The sequence below is a fragment of the Scophthalmus maximus genome, chromosome 12, assembly GCF_022379125.1.
Source record: "Scophthalmus maximus strain ysfricsl-2021 chromosome 12, ASM2237912v1, whole genome shotgun sequence".
NCBI classification, from domain to species: Eukaryota; Metazoa; Chordata; class Actinopteri; order Pleuronectiformes; family Scophthalmidae; genus Scophthalmus; species Scophthalmus maximus.
In genome coordinates, this window is record NC_061526.1 from 23,446,219 (window position 1) to 23,462,269 (window position 16,051).

At 42.9% G+C, this 16,051-nt stretch overlaps 1 protein-coding gene across 8 annotated transcripts in view; it reads right to left on the bottom strand.

The window, feature by feature from the left end:
* The window catches only part of LOC118289754 (ATP-binding cassette sub-family C member 9), a 43,362-nt gene that overhangs the window by 11,680 nt on the left and 15,631 nt on the right, over positions 1–16,051 (bottom strand). For 4 of the 8 annotated variants that reach the window (XR_004786246.2, XR_004786232.2, XM_035616753.2 and 1 more), the window contains exons 19-40: positions 14,426–14,498; positions 13,531–13,636; positions 12,829–12,867; positions 11,411–11,449; positions 9,656–9,757; positions 9,474–9,558; positions 9,043–9,123; positions 8,034–8,171; positions 7,734–7,859; positions 7,534–7,633; positions 7,245–7,318; positions 6,428–6,610; positions 6,192–6,346; positions 5,914–5,983; positions 5,657–5,814; positions 5,197–5,289; positions 4,427–4,529; positions 4,098–4,208; positions 3,762–3,882; positions 2,304–2,434; positions 1,242–1,320; positions 137–245 (exon numbers count right to left, since the gene is read on the bottom strand). Coding sequence is in view for 4 of the 8 variants with exons in the window: in XM_035616753.2 (XP_035472646.1) it covers positions 137–245; positions 1,242–1,320; positions 2,304–2,434; positions 3,762–3,882; positions 4,098–4,208; positions 4,427–4,529; positions 5,197–5,289; positions 5,657–5,814; positions 5,914–5,983; positions 6,192–6,346; positions 6,428–6,610; positions 7,245–7,318; positions 7,534–7,633; positions 7,734–7,859; positions 8,034–8,171; positions 9,043–9,123; positions 9,474–9,558; positions 9,656–9,757; positions 11,411–11,449; positions 12,829–12,867; positions 13,531–13,636; positions 14,426–14,498 (2,276 nt within the window). In the remaining 4 variants the exon portion in view is untranslated. The remainder of the gene's footprint in view (positions 1–136; positions 246–1,241; positions 1,321–2,303; positions 2,435–3,761; positions 3,883–4,097; positions 4,209–4,426; positions 4,530–5,196; positions 5,290–5,656; positions 5,815–5,913; positions 5,984–6,191; positions 6,347–6,427; positions 6,611–7,244; positions 7,319–7,533; positions 7,634–7,733; positions 7,860–8,033; positions 8,172–9,042; positions 9,124–9,473; positions 9,559–9,655; positions 9,758–11,410; positions 11,450–12,828; positions 12,868–13,530; positions 13,637–14,425; positions 14,499–16,051) is intronic. The other 4 variants (XM_035616768.2, XM_035616761.2, XR_004786244.2 and 1 more) reach the window with 2 other exon arrangements.

A 16,051-nucleotide genomic window follows, 5' to 3' on the forward strand; every position in this document is an offset into this window, starting at 1 on the left:
TCGAGCAGAGTTTCCGAACTTCCAAACCACAGAGGATGAGAAACACTTGACGGGAACCGTGTGACGACGCCACAGGAAGGTTTGGATTATTACAAATGTGCTGAATACTGAACTCGCGTGCGTTTGTTTTTTGTACCTAATTGATCCGCTGAACAACACAGGGTCCTGGAGGATGATGGAAAGTCGCGACCTGAGAGTCTGCAGAGGAAGTTTACAGATGTCGATCCCGTCGATGACGATCCTTCCTGCGAAAACACAAACAAACACGTGCTCACGTCCCAGCGACTGCAGCAGAGTATTATCGACGCATATACGTTAATGTGTTCATATTTTATGCTTGTGAAGTTTAAAAATCATCACTTGGTCAAGAAATAACTAAATCATCACTCCTGATCAATACAAATCCACATTGCAGCGTTTTTGTACTACGGTATTTAATTTCTCCGTCATTTTCCTGCTGTGAAATTGAAATGATCTCTTGGATAAAAATATTTTTTTGTCATGTTTATTATGTTGTATGAAATGGAGAGAGTTCCCGTCCCACTTGGTCGGGAGAGCGATCCCTCGAACGCTGCGCCGGTTTCATTTCGCTGCTTTATAAGGAAACGCAAACGTCCTGACTTGAAGTGAAAGGAAACGTCTGCCCAGCTGTGTGTGTGTGTGTGTGTGTGTGTGTGTGTGTGTGTGTGTGTTTGAAGTGGAAAAAGTGACTGTGCGTACAATCTTCCTCGCAGCCGTCAGTACAAACAGAACGATACGATTACGACTTGCTTTCGAAATCCAATAAATAATTAAAAAAACACAACAGTTTTAAGACAAAATGGCTGCCGTCCTGAAGACAAATGACCCAGACGCTTAGAATAACTGCGGAAGAAAGTAGGTCACGTCTCGCTGTTATGCCCTTATTTCAATTATCAGATGAAAGAGTCCACTTCAGGTCCTCTTGACAGAGAAACGCACACGAAGAACAGCGAGTGTTTAAAAGAGACGTCAAATGGAAGGAGGACCGGTTAAATAAACATGTTCTCCGACGTAAACACACGCTACTATAACACAGGCTAGATAGAGAAGACGCTAACACTCATTCACGTCCAGTTCTGCTTCGCTTGTAATCTTCATTTTGTGGAGACGTAAACATACTAAACCATCAGAGAAGGACAGAAGAGAGAGGTCAGAGGAGCAGAACTCTGGTTTCTTCTCCTCCTCTCTCTCTCTCTCTCTCTCTGTGTGAACAGACCCACCTTCGAAAATATCCACCATGTTGAAAAAGGCCAAGGACAGCGACGACTTCCCGCTGCCGGTGCGGCCGCAGATTCCCACCTGATGGGAGGAAGAGAGAGACGGTGACACGACCGTGAGACATGACACGCCCGAGTGTGAATACGGCGGCGGGTTGCGTGCGGCGAGTGGACGGGACTTTGGTCAGTCCGGTGTCAGTTTGCGGTTTCTACGGAGGCGACGTTCCAGACTTTACACGAGACACATTTCACAAAGACAGAAACATAACAACAATATTTCACGCAGTGTTTATCTAATTTAATCACTTAATCCTTGAGTCAAAGAGAACACACCTTACGAAATTCCCTCCGAAAAACATGACGCCTCCGGCTAAAGATTCACAAACTTCTCTCTTCGCGGCTTTGACTTGAATTCAACAGAACTTCAACATTTACAAAATTCGTGTGAGTGTGTGTCCAAAATAACTCAACAACGCATCAACGGATTTTCACCAAACTTGGAGGGAATGTCACTTGGGTGTGATTCTCCAGATGATTAACTTTTGGAGCTGATCGCTCACAGTACGCTCGTACAGAACAGCTTGTCGCTGAATTCTGCCTAAAGCCGAGAACATTAAAAACTTTACGGATGTTTTCGTATCACTATGAAACTGTAGCGGGACAAAAATAGTATATATTGTAGCCTATATCCAGATAAGTGTAGGGTATATGTATATCGCCCCTATGATTCCGTAAAATTCGTTCTCTTTCAGATTCATAGAAAAGGAAAAACTTCCGAAAAGACACATTTGACCTCTGTCTGTCTCTCTTGAGAACATTCCTCTGGTCCTATGGACACGCGTCACTGCTTTCGTCACGTCAGTGCGATGTGAGGGTCCTCGTCTCCCGTCAGCACTGTGTGAATTACCTGACACCTAAGAGCTGCTTCGGTACAGGGATTTAATACGCTACAGCAAGTTCCACCACAGCTCTGGCTGTTACGTAATTGGCCAAAACACGAATCCGATCTTTAGATTTCAGCTCATTGAAGACACTCGTCTCTCGACGCGGCGTCGTGTTCGCTACCTTCTGGCCGGGGCTGATGTAGGCGTTGACGTGTTTGAGCACCGGTTTGAGCATGGGGTCGTAGCGCACGCACAGGTCCTGGATCTTTATCTCGCCGTCCTGGGGCCAGTTCTCAGGCACCTGAGAGGCGTCTGCAGGGGACAGGAGGAGGAGGAAGACGGGCATTGTGTTAATTCTCTCTCGACGTACCGACCCTGAAAGACTCTGGATGGAAGATTGAAGCGTCAGTGGCGAGAGAACACAGGCCACTAACTGCTCTCCGCTTGTCTACGTTACGGTCCTGGCTGGTGTAAACAGAAAACTTACAGACCATATGGAGCGAGTCATAACAGAGTTTTACTATAAAAGCGATGCTCAAATACCGAACCATTTAACCCGCCAGCAGGGGTCAAGGATCCTACACTTCCCACAATGCATTCTGTCAAACTCTCCCTGCCAGTAAACAGGACTTGTCGTGTAACAAAAAAATTGTCTTTGCTTCAATGCCACAATATATAATTACACTGAAAACTATAAATCACACGGATAATAACATTAACATGCTCCTGCTGCAGGCTGTGTTTAATCTGTTTCTCCTTTTTTATTATCAAATTCTCTGGAAGCTTCCATTATGTCAGAGAGGAACAAGAAAATATTTCTGCTCCGGGTCACTCGGTTTAATAACTTAATTCAGATTTTTACTGCAAACGTTTCGGAAGAAAAGTCAATGAGAGACACACGAAAAAACCCTTTTCCTGAACTCCACTGTCTAATATTCTAATAGAATCTTTTTCTGTCTTGGTTTTTCTTTTCATTCCTTCACCTTCATTTGTTTCTTCAAACCGTCTCTCAAGCTCAGGAATTTCATTTATTATGTTTCCTGAAATAGCTGCTCCGTCTCGGTGACGAGTTTTCCTATTTTGTTCAAGGTTTTGAGAAGGTTCGGTTCGATTTGGCAGCTGATCTGCACTGACACTGGACTGATTATATAAAAGGTGAAATAATGAAACGCCTCCTTGTTTTCGTTATCTGTCCTGCCAGGAAAAGATTAGAGCAGCCCTTTGTATTTCACCATGGCAACAGCAACATCTCGTCAAAAAACCACACATGAAATGAAGCTTCTGGACTGTCGGTTAGTTTTATCATTAGATCAGCTCTGTTCTGTTCCACGAACACATCCTTATCTCTCTGTGCTGGGAAAAAAACAAAAACATGTTGAGATCTACCGTGCGTATTATTTGTCAGTTGCGGTTTCAGCAGATTAGAATGAAATTTAGATTTGGAAACGCTGGAATGCTGCAGTGAGATACTTCCCCCAAAGGTTTTGGCTTCATTTATGTTGTTTGACTTATCAAAAGTGACAAGTGGATAAATAAGCAACAGAGATGTTTTTGCCGTCCATTTTTAATGTCAGTTCCTCTTGAATGTACGTCTGCAAGACTGGACAGATTCTATTGTACAGTGTGTCAACGTGTTTACCCATTGATCCCTCGTAGTTCTCCGACTCGGTGCTGAGGAAGCTGTTGACCTTCTTCACCGCCGACATCTGCACCTCCAGGTCGGCCAGGTTCCTCACGACCCAGTTCAGGTAGTTGGTGACCTGCACGGTGATGGTACGAAGGAGAGACGGGATCGTGTTTCAACCACGATGATGATGAGGATGATGATGATGATGCTCTCATAGAAGAGACTATGAGTAAACCGTGGATCTACGCTCGGTCAATACTTCTACGCTCAGCTTCCTGGAAAGTGATTTAAAAATAAAAGTGCGATGGAACATTAGAACCAGAAAAACTCTGGCAGGAGGAAACTCACCGTGAGGGCGTAGGTGAGTCCGAGCCCCACCATGCCAGAGCGCAGACTGTACTCCAGACTCCAGATGGACGCCCCCGCCGCCGCCAGCACGATCACCGCTCCGAGGTAGTCCTGCACCACCATGGAGAAAGACAAGAACAGACACAGTCAGTCAAGTTAAAAACTTACAGGCCATTCGTTTATATATTCAATACTTGTTGCACACTGATTGTGCGGTGGAGAACGAGCGTCCAAGAAATTCCGAAAACAAAACACTGTCACTAAACATTTCCTTTGTCTATCTTTCTTAAACTGACACATGCAGCGCCTCCCTTCTGAGCTTCTCTCACCGTTCGGACCTCCAGCCAGCGGTTGGCGGCCGACAGAAACAGGTAGGCGGTGTTGTTGGTGTCGGTCAGCTCCAGCATGCGCTGCTTGAAACGGGCCTCGTGTCTGAAAACAAAGAGTCGTACCTTAATAAAAAATACTACATTGGCCGTTTTCCTTTCCCTTGTTTTTAGCCCTGATTACCAATGGACACAAACTTGTATCTGAAATGGAGCTTTAAGTACTTTTTTTTATCTTTGCCTGAGTTCAGGGGTGAAACCAGACTGGGTTTGGAGGGAGACCACTGGGTAAAGATAATGGGAACTGTCCCATGATTGCCAAGAATCTGTCTGAACACCAGCTTCACTGTCTCTATTCGTGTGTGTGTTTGTGTGTGTGATACGAGCTTCTATTCGTGTGTATGTGTTTCTGTGTGCGAGTTTCTGTGTTTGTATATTTGCGTGTGTGTGTGTGTGTGTGTGAGGACGTCCTCAGGGAAGAGATGAGGGGGAAAAAAAGCATGAGAGCTGTTTAATGTAGGATTACATCGTCGATGGGAAAGAGGGTGAAGACAGAAATACAAGAAGATGTGACAACATGAGTTTAAACTAATACACTTGAAAGTAAAACCACACAAACACGAAATATTACTGCTACTGGCTATTCAACATATTACTATGACTATAAATGCTTAGTTATGACACTGCTACCAACATTTTAACCACTAGATGAGAATACCGCCAGAGTTAGTGAACAGACGTCGTGGTTTCAGCGGTTCTCGGTCGAGTCGTACCTGAACGCTCTGATGGTGGTGAGACCTTCGGCCGTCTCGGAGAAGTGGCAGAGCAGAGGAAGCTGCGTGGAGTCGTCCAGGTCCTGCAGGTCCCTGAGAGAGACGGACGTCACGACGTGTACAGTATACGTATTTATATCATATGAATTCTATCCGATAAACAGTTTGTAGGTTTACACAATCTTAAACAACCCATGAATCCAAACATTTCCTGTAGCTGACATTCAATTTAGGAAGCGCTCTAAAGAATTTTGTATGACATACGTACGTCCTGTCGTCAACACCTCCTGCGTCTACCTAAACTTGATATCGATTGGATTGTAGACTTGGGTGCGTCTGACAGGTACTCGTCTTACCGTTTGGGTTTGGTTCGTTTCGTAAAGTAGGTGTAAAAGCGCCATACATTCGATTTTTTTTTTTTAAATGTCAAAAATAAATAATAACTCCACGGGAGACTCACTTGGACGCCACTCGGAAGTACTTCTGGATGAAGTAGAAGGCGATGCCCAGGGGAATCAAGGCAATTAGAAAAATGGGAGTGATGGAGGATATGACCCCGATGGCCGATAAACAGAGCAGCGTGGATCTCGTCAACGACTCCAGTGTGGGAGGAATATGCTGAAAGACAAGCGACGGTGAAGGAGAGAGCATCATCTTTGGTCATCGTTCCCTCGTTCTCTGTCTATCACGTTAATGATCTATCACTCGTCCATTTACCTGATCGATGATGTTCGTGTCAGCTGAGAATCTGTTGAGGATCTGCCCGAGGGGAGTGACGTCGAAGAACCTGAGGAGGCACGTGACGAATGCATCAAATGACATTTGAAACAAAGGTTATGTGACCAACTTTCTGACGTGGCTTGAGTAGCTCCTTGTCCTACGTCTCCGTAACTCAATCATTCACCCGTTGTTCATTCAACCGTAAATAGTAGGGGTGTAACAGTTCGATACGAAACAGTGGCTTTGCGTTTGGTGTGAACACAGCGGTGGAGTACCGGATGGGGGCGTGGATGATCTTGTTGAGCAGGTTGTGGTGCAGGTTGGTGGCGGCAGAAAGACCCAGAAACTCCACCGTGAGGGAGGTGATGAGGCACAACGTGATTCCGGCCGCACACAGGATAATAAACACCAGCAGAAAGTAGGAGTCGGGCTGCGGGTCAGAGAGACACAACTATCTGAATCAGCCTTTAAAAATCACATTTTACAAAAAGCCCATGGGGTCAAACTGTACCTCAGCCTCCTCAGCGCTGCGGGTGGGGAGCGTGGCGTTGGTCAAACTCTGATTGGTCTGGGAGGACGTCCAGAGGGCCAACCAGTAGTCGATGGCAACGATGACGGAGTGTTTGAGGAGCTTGGACGACACCATGAGGAAGACCATGAAGAAACCACCGGAGGACATGTAGCACCAGCACACCTGAGACGACAGGAGCAGCCACTAGCATTTTAGCTCTACGAAATCATTTTAGAGGCAGAGCTGCTGCTTAACTCTTCAAATACAAAGATTTCCTTTTTTTGACTGTTGTTTTGACAAAACAAGCTAATTTAAAACACTAGACTCATCATCTGTGATTGATGCAAACACAACTAAAGCACCAGCTCTCTTGGTTATGTAAAATAATATTAGTCAAGTGAAAAGACAAGAGGCAACAGAGGAACGGTAGCTTCTATTAGTCTCACTACTCACTGAACAAATCCGTGCAATTGACCAGCCAGTTAGCTAGTTAGCCAGTTAGCTAGAAAGCTGGTTAGCTAGAAAGCTGGTTAGCTAGTTAGCCTGTTAGCTAGTCAGCCAGCTAGCTAGAAAGCTGGCTAGGTAGAAAGCCAGTTAGCTTGTTAGCCAGTTAGCTAGAAAGCTGGTTAGCTAGAAAGCCAGTTAGCCGTTTAGCTAGAAAGCTGGTTAGCTAGAAAGCCAGTTAGCCGTTTAGCTAGAAAGCCAGTTAGCTAGCAGTGTCCCATGTGAGGGCAAATGACACATTGTTGCAACAAAATAAAAGGGATTATTTTCAGAAAGATTCTGGGATTAGTGTGTAGCGGCATAGATGCATTACCTTCCATGGGATTTTTGATCGTCTGTTGGTGGTCATGGACATGTTGTCATCGTCCTCTTCCTCCACCTCTTCCTCTGATGAGATTAAAACAAAAATTTAGAGCTGAGAGTCGATAGCGATTGGTTTACAGAAAAAGGTTTTCCCCCTCTACAGCTGAATGATAACGGCTACCGCCACAGAGATGCATGTGGCCTTGAATCCTCTCATCCACTTCTTTGAAATGGTGGAAACAAGGAAACCCCTTACAACCTTTTAAGAGAATTGAACAACGTGCAAGAGAATCTGTCACCTTCATCCTCGTCGTCTACTTGGCTCTTGGCCTCTCGGGAGTAGAACGCTCTCCGCAGAGTTTTCCTCTCGAGTGTCGTTTGACTGTCCTGCTGAATGTCCTACGAACAGAGACACGACGGATCGCGAGAGACACGTTACAGTTTACAGATTCAGATACTTTCCTTCCAGGTTTGGAGGATCCTGACGTATCCACTCTACCTTCTCCAGCTCCTGGTCGTGTCTGTTCATCAGAGTTTTCCAGTGGTCGTAAAGCTCGACGTCGTGAGTCTGAATGTCCTTCAGGGTTCCCTCCCTCAGGATGGACCCGTCCTTCATCGCTATGATCTTGAGCGAGACACAAACGCAACAGAAAACATTGATATATGTATGAATATATCGCAGATGTTTGTGAGAGCCCCCACTCTTCCACCTAGTATTGATTTAATAAGACTACATGAACAACAGAGTAGTGTGGTAAGCCGTGGTACTGTTGGGGGCCGAGGTTCTTGCGGTTCTTACCCAGTCTGCGTGTATCAGGTACTGCAGTTTATGGGTTACCATGACGACAGTCCGTTTGTCGTCCTGGAGGAACTTGAGGATTCCTTCCTGCATCAGATGATCGCTGAGGTGGATGTCCAGCGCCGAGAAGGGATCGTCCTGTCGGCGAGTGGGCGAGAGGCGGAGATGAGGAGGAAGTAAAGAAAACGCAGAGCAAATATTTTAGAAAGTTTATTTCTTTAATTTTGTCACCAGAAAACAAAGGGGATTAACTTTATCCAAATCATGGAAAGTCTCTATCAAGTGCACCCTCTCTCTATCAAATAATAAAAACTACCCCGAGTACTAAGCACTACCTGTTCTACAACGCTGGAGAAAATCTGATCGCTGCCGAATGTTTATAATCGTGTTATACCATTACGTTGATTTAACGACAAACACTCGGCGCTAAAGGTTCCTCGGGATGAGAGCGTCTGCCAAATGAGATAAATCTGATTTGTTCCATTAGCGTCAGTGCGGCTGGGTGGGCCGGGCACCGCAGTGCGTCTTCTATATAGCGTGTTATGATTATTTGATGTATTTCATGATGACGTATATGTATAACAAAACATCCCCTCCTCATCGTACAGTTCACAAACTTACAGAGTCAGTGAAGAATGCCACTGATGGCTCTTAATGTGGAAACGCTTTGCTCAATAAGCAATTAACGCTTTGCGATGGCGACAGGAAATGATGCAGCGACTCGGAAAGATAAACACATGACGCACGGAGCGGAGACACGGACGCCTCCTCGTCCCAGCGGCCTGCGCGGACGGCGTGTTGTATCACACATCACCGTCTGATATGATCAATCATAAAGACATGTCGGGGTGAGGACATGCCTGAGGATAATCCAGTAAAGAGAGGGTGTTACTTTCTCGAATAGAGATTCATTAAAACCCCATCACTGATAAATGTTTCCGTCCAACTTAAAATATGTGAGAAAAACATTACAGAGAAGTCTCTGTCATTTTTAAGAAGTTTGACTCACCAGGAAGACGATGTTGGTGTTCTGGTAGAGAGCTCTGGCCACACAGATTCTCTGTCTCTGACCTCCGCTCAGGTTGATGCCCTGAACCACAACAACGCACAGAAAAAATTAAAAAATATATCAGTACAAGCATAAAAATATACAGAATTGAAAGATCACAGCTGTTCCTTCTTTGCAGAATAATCTGACGCTGACTTCTGAGGTCATATTGTAATATTCCGACCAAGTTTTATGAAAATCCATCCATGTGTTTTGGAGTTATTTTGTACACACACACACACACACACACACACACACACACACACACACACACACACACACACACACACACACACACACACACACACACACACACACACGGGGGCGAAAACGATCCCCTGCTTCCAGCTACCACATGATAAGTATTTAAGCAGCGAGATGAACATGCGTACCCTCTCTCCAATCTCCGTTTGGTCTCCGAAAGGCAGCAGGTCGATGTCCGGCTGCAGAGAGCAGGCGTCAATCACCTCTTTGTACCTTCGCAACACAAAACAACCACAAGAAAAACATCACGTCATTAAAAGATCCCGACTAAAAACCATCATGACAAAATCAGGCGACGTGATTTTTTCACCTCTGTTTACTGAAGGGGCTGCCGAAGGTGATGTTGTCCTCTACTGTGGCGTTGAGCAGCCAGGACTTCTGGGTAGCGTAGGCCACGGAGTATCTGTTCTTGCTGGATGCATTGTGGGAAACGGGGGCAAAAAACAGATGGCAAGTAAGAACTACAAGCCCTGTTTTCATAAAGCTAAAGAGCAGGAGTACTGATCTACCACCATCGGTATCGTCTATGACCATTACAGTTGATTCGTGACAGTGATATTTACTCTGTTTTTATTTTGGCTAAAGGTACAACAACTCAATTTTTAAATAATCCTTTAATTTTTCACAAAGCAAACATTAGATGGTATCAGTTATTTTAAAATTAGGCCCTGCTCCTTCTTTAAGGCTAACTTCTGAGCCACCGTGGAAATATATCACAGTATATTTTTATTGAATTTCACAAAAATATTTACATCGTTAGCAGGATGATAATTTTGCCACGTTTTACTTATTGAATCAGTTTATATTAGGTGAACAAGGTTGGAAAAATGAATTCCAAGGACACAAGGAAAGAAAAAACTGTTAATCAGATGTAAATATTTCTATTTTCAGTTTATGTTTTTGGCGGCAGTCGATTTTTTAAGAATGCGTCCAAACAAGAGAAGTGGAATTTTCCGCATTTCACCCATATCCCTAAATTTTCAGGAGTCAAATTTCATCTTTTACCTTTTCTGAAAATTGAGCCACAGAAGTGTTCACTGTGAAAACTACTGATCGGATCAGTACTGATGTTCCATTTAGCTTTATGAACAGGAGGAGGAGGAGGAGGAGGAGCAGCGGGAGGATTATGTGTTTAAAGCTCTCAAACTCCACGGCAACATTGGGAAATATTTCGGTCGGATATGGGAGATAAGATATGATTCATGGGGTCGGGTTATTAATGAGCTGCAAAAATCACCAACCAACGGCAAACAACAGTTACACCAGCTACAGCAACACGTGATGGACATGAATAAAAACATGAACAAGGACGATGACAGTGACACTCTGCTGGGAGTCGGATCTGAGAACAGACGAGATTTTCAGCTGCGCACATGAAAAACTAAACATTTAAATCTCTGCCTTATTTATTTTTTGTGAAATGTGAATTTGATGAAGTTTTTCCATTTTTGCGCTAAATTTTCTTGTCCGATCTTCTGTCATGTTTATGCAGAAGAAAACGTGAAAAGATTTGTCGACACCATCATTAGAGGATTTTTTTAAACCATTACAAACTTACTGTAATTCAGGTGTGTGAATGTGGAACCTACAAATCAACTTTTTGGGGGGAAAAATCACATTCTCAGGAAAATTAAATAAGAAATTTTGAAATTGCTAGAAAATGCATTCGCTGAATATACAGATCATATCAGAAAAAAATACTAGCATATGTAATTTATTCATACTTTTGACTCTCGAGATCAAATCTGCAAAAGCTGTAAAGAATGAAAACCCGTGAGGGTCACGAGGAAAAATGTGTTCAATAAAAAGGTTTCTTTTTTTGCGTCCGAGCGATGACTCCCAGCATTTAAAGCACAAACCGCTCCAGGAATTCAACAGCACACTGACGATGATGACGTGTTCATGGACAACGTGGCCTGGAACACGGCAAGAAATTGTTCTTCTAAAATGGAGGCCGAGTAAATATGAAAAATGGAGTTGTTAAAAAAAAAAGATGAGAGCAAAAGGCGAATGAAGGGGTCAAGGGGGTCACTCAGGTCTGAAACAGGAAGAAGAAGGAATATACCTCCTGATGTCTTCGTCAGACTCCTCTGCCTTTGACCAACTGTCAAAATCACGTCAGTGCGTTAGTGAGAGTCTGCTGCCATCAGCTGAGTGTGTGCGTGTTTGTGTGTGTGTGTGTGTGTGATAAAAAGACAAAAGGTCAAAGGTGACACACACACACACACACAGCTAAATTCTTTTTCTGCTGAAGGAGACTCAGCGAACATGCAAATAAAAAACAGACGGTGGAAAAAAAATGACCAAAGAAAAAAAAGAAAAAAGAGGAAGAATAAGAGGAGAGTGAAGTGTTTTGACTCCAGACACGGTGAAGACATGTCGTTCGTCTGCCAACTGTTAATCAGTTCAACCTTCACACCCAGAGAAGAAGAGCCATGTAAGTGATGCTGTCATTGTCTGTCTGCGGTAATTCTTCCACAGTAATGTGTCATGTGTCATAACCTATGAGCAGGAGGGCGTGTGTGTGTGTGTGTGTGTGATATGGATGCCCCAAATTAAAGGATTATGTACTTGCAGTTCTACACGGGAAAATAGATTCTGAGTAAAATGACTGGCGAGTAGATTTTTTTGCTTAACTTACAAACAAGAAGACACAATCTATCAATCTATCAATCAATCAATCAACACACACATCAACGTGGCCTCTGCAGAGGTTGTCAGTGACCTTAAGGGTCAAGATTTTGAGATTTCCAGGAACACATTCAGGTTTTCAGGTGGATATGTCTTCCGTTTAACGTGAAGTCGGTCGACATGTTGAAATATAAACCCTCAAAATAAAGTAATGGTTAACTGATAAAATGGTTCATTATATCAGTAGTTTACCAACAAAAATATGAATTATCTGCTGATAATCCAGAAAGTTATATACATTCCTTTTTTTTTTTAAAGAAAAGTTTATTTTCTGTTTTTCTCCTTTTCATCGTTTGTCAAACTGATAGCAATTCAATACGTAAATTATGAAAAGGGAAATATTTTCTATAAATTTATTTCAATTTTTATACTGTACTTCCAAACGATTTCCAAAATAAATTTTCCTAAAGACCACAGAATAAAAAAAAAAAATCTACTAATGACAAAAAAAGCTGCTTTTGTAATTTTGGTTACAAAAGCAGCTAATTTTGTGACTAATTTTGTGTTTGCCTTCAGTGTGAGTCTGGATAATATACAGTAAGACGAGTGAATATTATATAACAGACTGTAGGTGTTTATGTTGCCATCACTTATTAGCTACACTGACGATGTGGTCAATGTGTCGGAACTTGTGGAAACAGGAAAAAAGTATCAATACTCTTGAACTGAGCTGAATCCAAAATGAGTTTGAGGTTTTGGAAAGTATCTCAAAACCAACAAACCCTGGTTAAAACAAGAGAGCTACGTCGCTACGTCTGCATTTTGAGAAAGAAGAGACCAGAGAGAAAGTACCTGATGTTCGCCTCGTGGACCATCTCACATTCAGGCGGCCTGATGTGGCAAGAAGGCAGGAAGTAAAGAAAGAGAAACACACACACACACACACAAACACACACACACACACACGGATATACATCCATGTATACAGGCAGTCACATGCACAGATAGTAAAGGTTAGAGAGCCGAGCAGTGCTGCTGGGAAAATAATCCCCCCTGATGTTAATCTGCAGTCGACGATTACGTTTCTTTTCTTTTTTTTAATTGCTGAGATGTTGAAGCAAATTCACGACTTCCTGTGAGACGGAACATTTGCAGAGATGCTGGTAGAAACATTTGAAAGACGGGAATTAAACAAAATGAAAATATGAAAAGTTCACTCAAAACAAAACGGTTATCGGATATAATTGTATCTATAATTTGAAAAATGAAAGGTTGTGCTTTAGTATGTTTGAACAGAACGACTTATGGTCGCTCCCACAAAATGACAAATGTCGTGGAACTGTTTCTAAGAAGCCTATAAAATATAAATGGACATCAGGCCACTGAAACACTCACTATCTTCCTTTCCCGGAATCCAGGTGTAAAAAATCCAAATCACTCCATAGAGTGAAAAATCTGCAGTTCCAGTATAATCAAGAGGTTAAAACTTGTTTTTGGTTTTAAATAAAACCACAGTAAAACCATTGTATGAGACGTGATTCTGTCGTGTCTTACTTGCTCCAGTGGACTCGTCCGTCGATCGCCTGCATCTCGCCCAACATGGCGAGCAGCAGGGAAGATTTCCCACAACCCACCTGGCCCACGATCATCGTCAGCTGACCTGGAGACGTAGAAAACGACGGAAGAGTTCAGGAAAATGTCCAGAGCTTAAGTTAATAATTCCTTTAAGAATTTTTTCTTCCTGCCATCGGATCTGAAGGTACAGACCCTTGAGGTTCCATCCGCCCAATGAATCATTAAAAAATCATCCACGAAATTTGACCATCAGCGCTACAGTACATGCCGACAGTCAAAGTTAAATTCAACCCTACGAAGAAATAAGAACCGGCCAAAAACAATCTGTCTTCTGAAAGACTTGAGCGACACACACACACACACACACACACACACACACACACACACACACACACACACACACACACACACACACACACACACACACAACATGACACCAGCACTCAGATCAACAGACCCTGTAAGTGTCAGTAGTAGTAGACTGGATGACTGGGATAGCAAGCAAATAACTTCCCAGGGGACGACACAAGTGTGTGCGTGTGTGTGTGTGTGTGTGTGTGTGCGTGTGTGCGATATACTACACGGTCCAGCTTTTGGCAGCCTCCTGAGAAAAATAACCTGGTCTCCAGACAGTCTTTCAGCCCACTGACACACAAGGGACTGAATCTTGAACATGTTTATATCCCTTCAAACTAATTTTTTAAAAACCGATATAAGAAAAAATAAATATATATATATATATATATATTCACAAGGTTTCTTCCCGTTAATACGCTTTTTTTTTTTAGAAACGTCTGTTTCTCTATAATGTCATAAGGTCCATTAGGTAAATTGTATGATAGAACACTGTCTGGTCAGTAGCGTCTGGTCCTACCTGTGGGGATCCGTATGTTGATGTCTGACAGAGTCGACAGGTTGCTTCCCCAGGTGAAGAATCCGTTGCTCACCTGAGCAAAAAAACACAAAGAGATGAAGAGGAATTACAAAAATGAAAGTGACAAGATAGAAATTAAAAGAAAACAACAGTTTTAAAACTCTCTACAGTGTCTTAACAGTCCATTGCCATGATGGAACACGTGACCACGGTTACGTGCTGCTCTTCCTCGTTTCGTGTGGACCCATCGGAGAAAAGCTCGTGACCCGTTGTCCTGTCCTGACCCGGAGTTTAAGAAACCCTCAGAGTGAGTTCACTGCCTCACACAGGCAGGGACACACACTGTGCTCGTGGTCCCAGGGGATGTTTTTGTAATGTGACGACTTTATTCTTGAAATATTACTTTTTTCTTGTCTCATTACTAAAATTCAGATTTTTTTCTCAAGTAATATTTGACTTTCCTCTCGAAATTGGGACTTGGTTCTCGTTATATTACAAAAAAATTGTTCTTGGAATATTACGACTTTGTTCTCATAATATTATGACTATTTTCTTGTTTCATTACACAACTTTATTCTTGTAATATTATTTACTCACACTTGTATATAAATATGACTTTCGTTACTAGAGTGCTGCAAAGTAAGACTGAAGGGAGGAAGTCAGAAATCCCTGCACCATCTACACTGTACAATATATATGATAATAATAATAATAAGCATGTAAATTATAGATGTTCTACAGTATATGAGGATTTATTGTCCCAGGGAAAGTCGAGCAGAGGAACATGAATGTGTCGCAGGACTTGGTATCTCATCCCGGTCCAGTGATCTATCACCCTGCTTCCTGCTCGCTCTGTTTACTTTCCTCCCATCTGCTGCATTTATTTGTTTCTTTTATGTTTATTTAATCTGACGCCCCCCCCCCCCATCCTCCACCCCCTCCCCGTCACACACTTCCCAAAAAACGTTCGAGAGAGGAACATCTTTGTTCCTACGCAAAACAAAAACACATTCAAGATAAAAACTCTCTGATGATAAATACCTGAATATGACTATTACAATAGTTGTTTAATTTTTTTTGTCTTATTCTTTTATTATATTGAGGGGTTAAACAACAATTTAAATCTACCCATCAGGAAAACAAACAAAAGGAAATATAAAAACAAAATAATAAATAACAAGAAAAAATTCCTAAGGGAGGATGTGGCAGGAAAAAAAATGGAAAGAGCGATTAGATATTATCTAGAGAAAGAAGAGGACGGATGATATATTTCGGGCGTTCGCATACTTATGCGTATGAAACATATAACATATAACAATGTTTTCCCCAGCTCTCTCTCTCTCTCTCTAATTATCACACTGTCCGTCCGGTCGGTCGGAGGCGTCGCTCCGCAGGGATGAGACAGGAAGCGCTGACTTATGCGGAGGGGCTGAGAAAAAAAAGTTGGACAAATCCACAAGGGCCTTTAGGGGGGGGCAACGGATTCTCATGTGAATCCTACCCTTCCTGCGTCCACACGCATATTCGCAGATACACGCACATAAACACACGACACATGTATGATCTCACGTCGCGCCCGCGTGACAGATATGACACAGCTGTTGATGGAGTGAAGTAGATGATGAG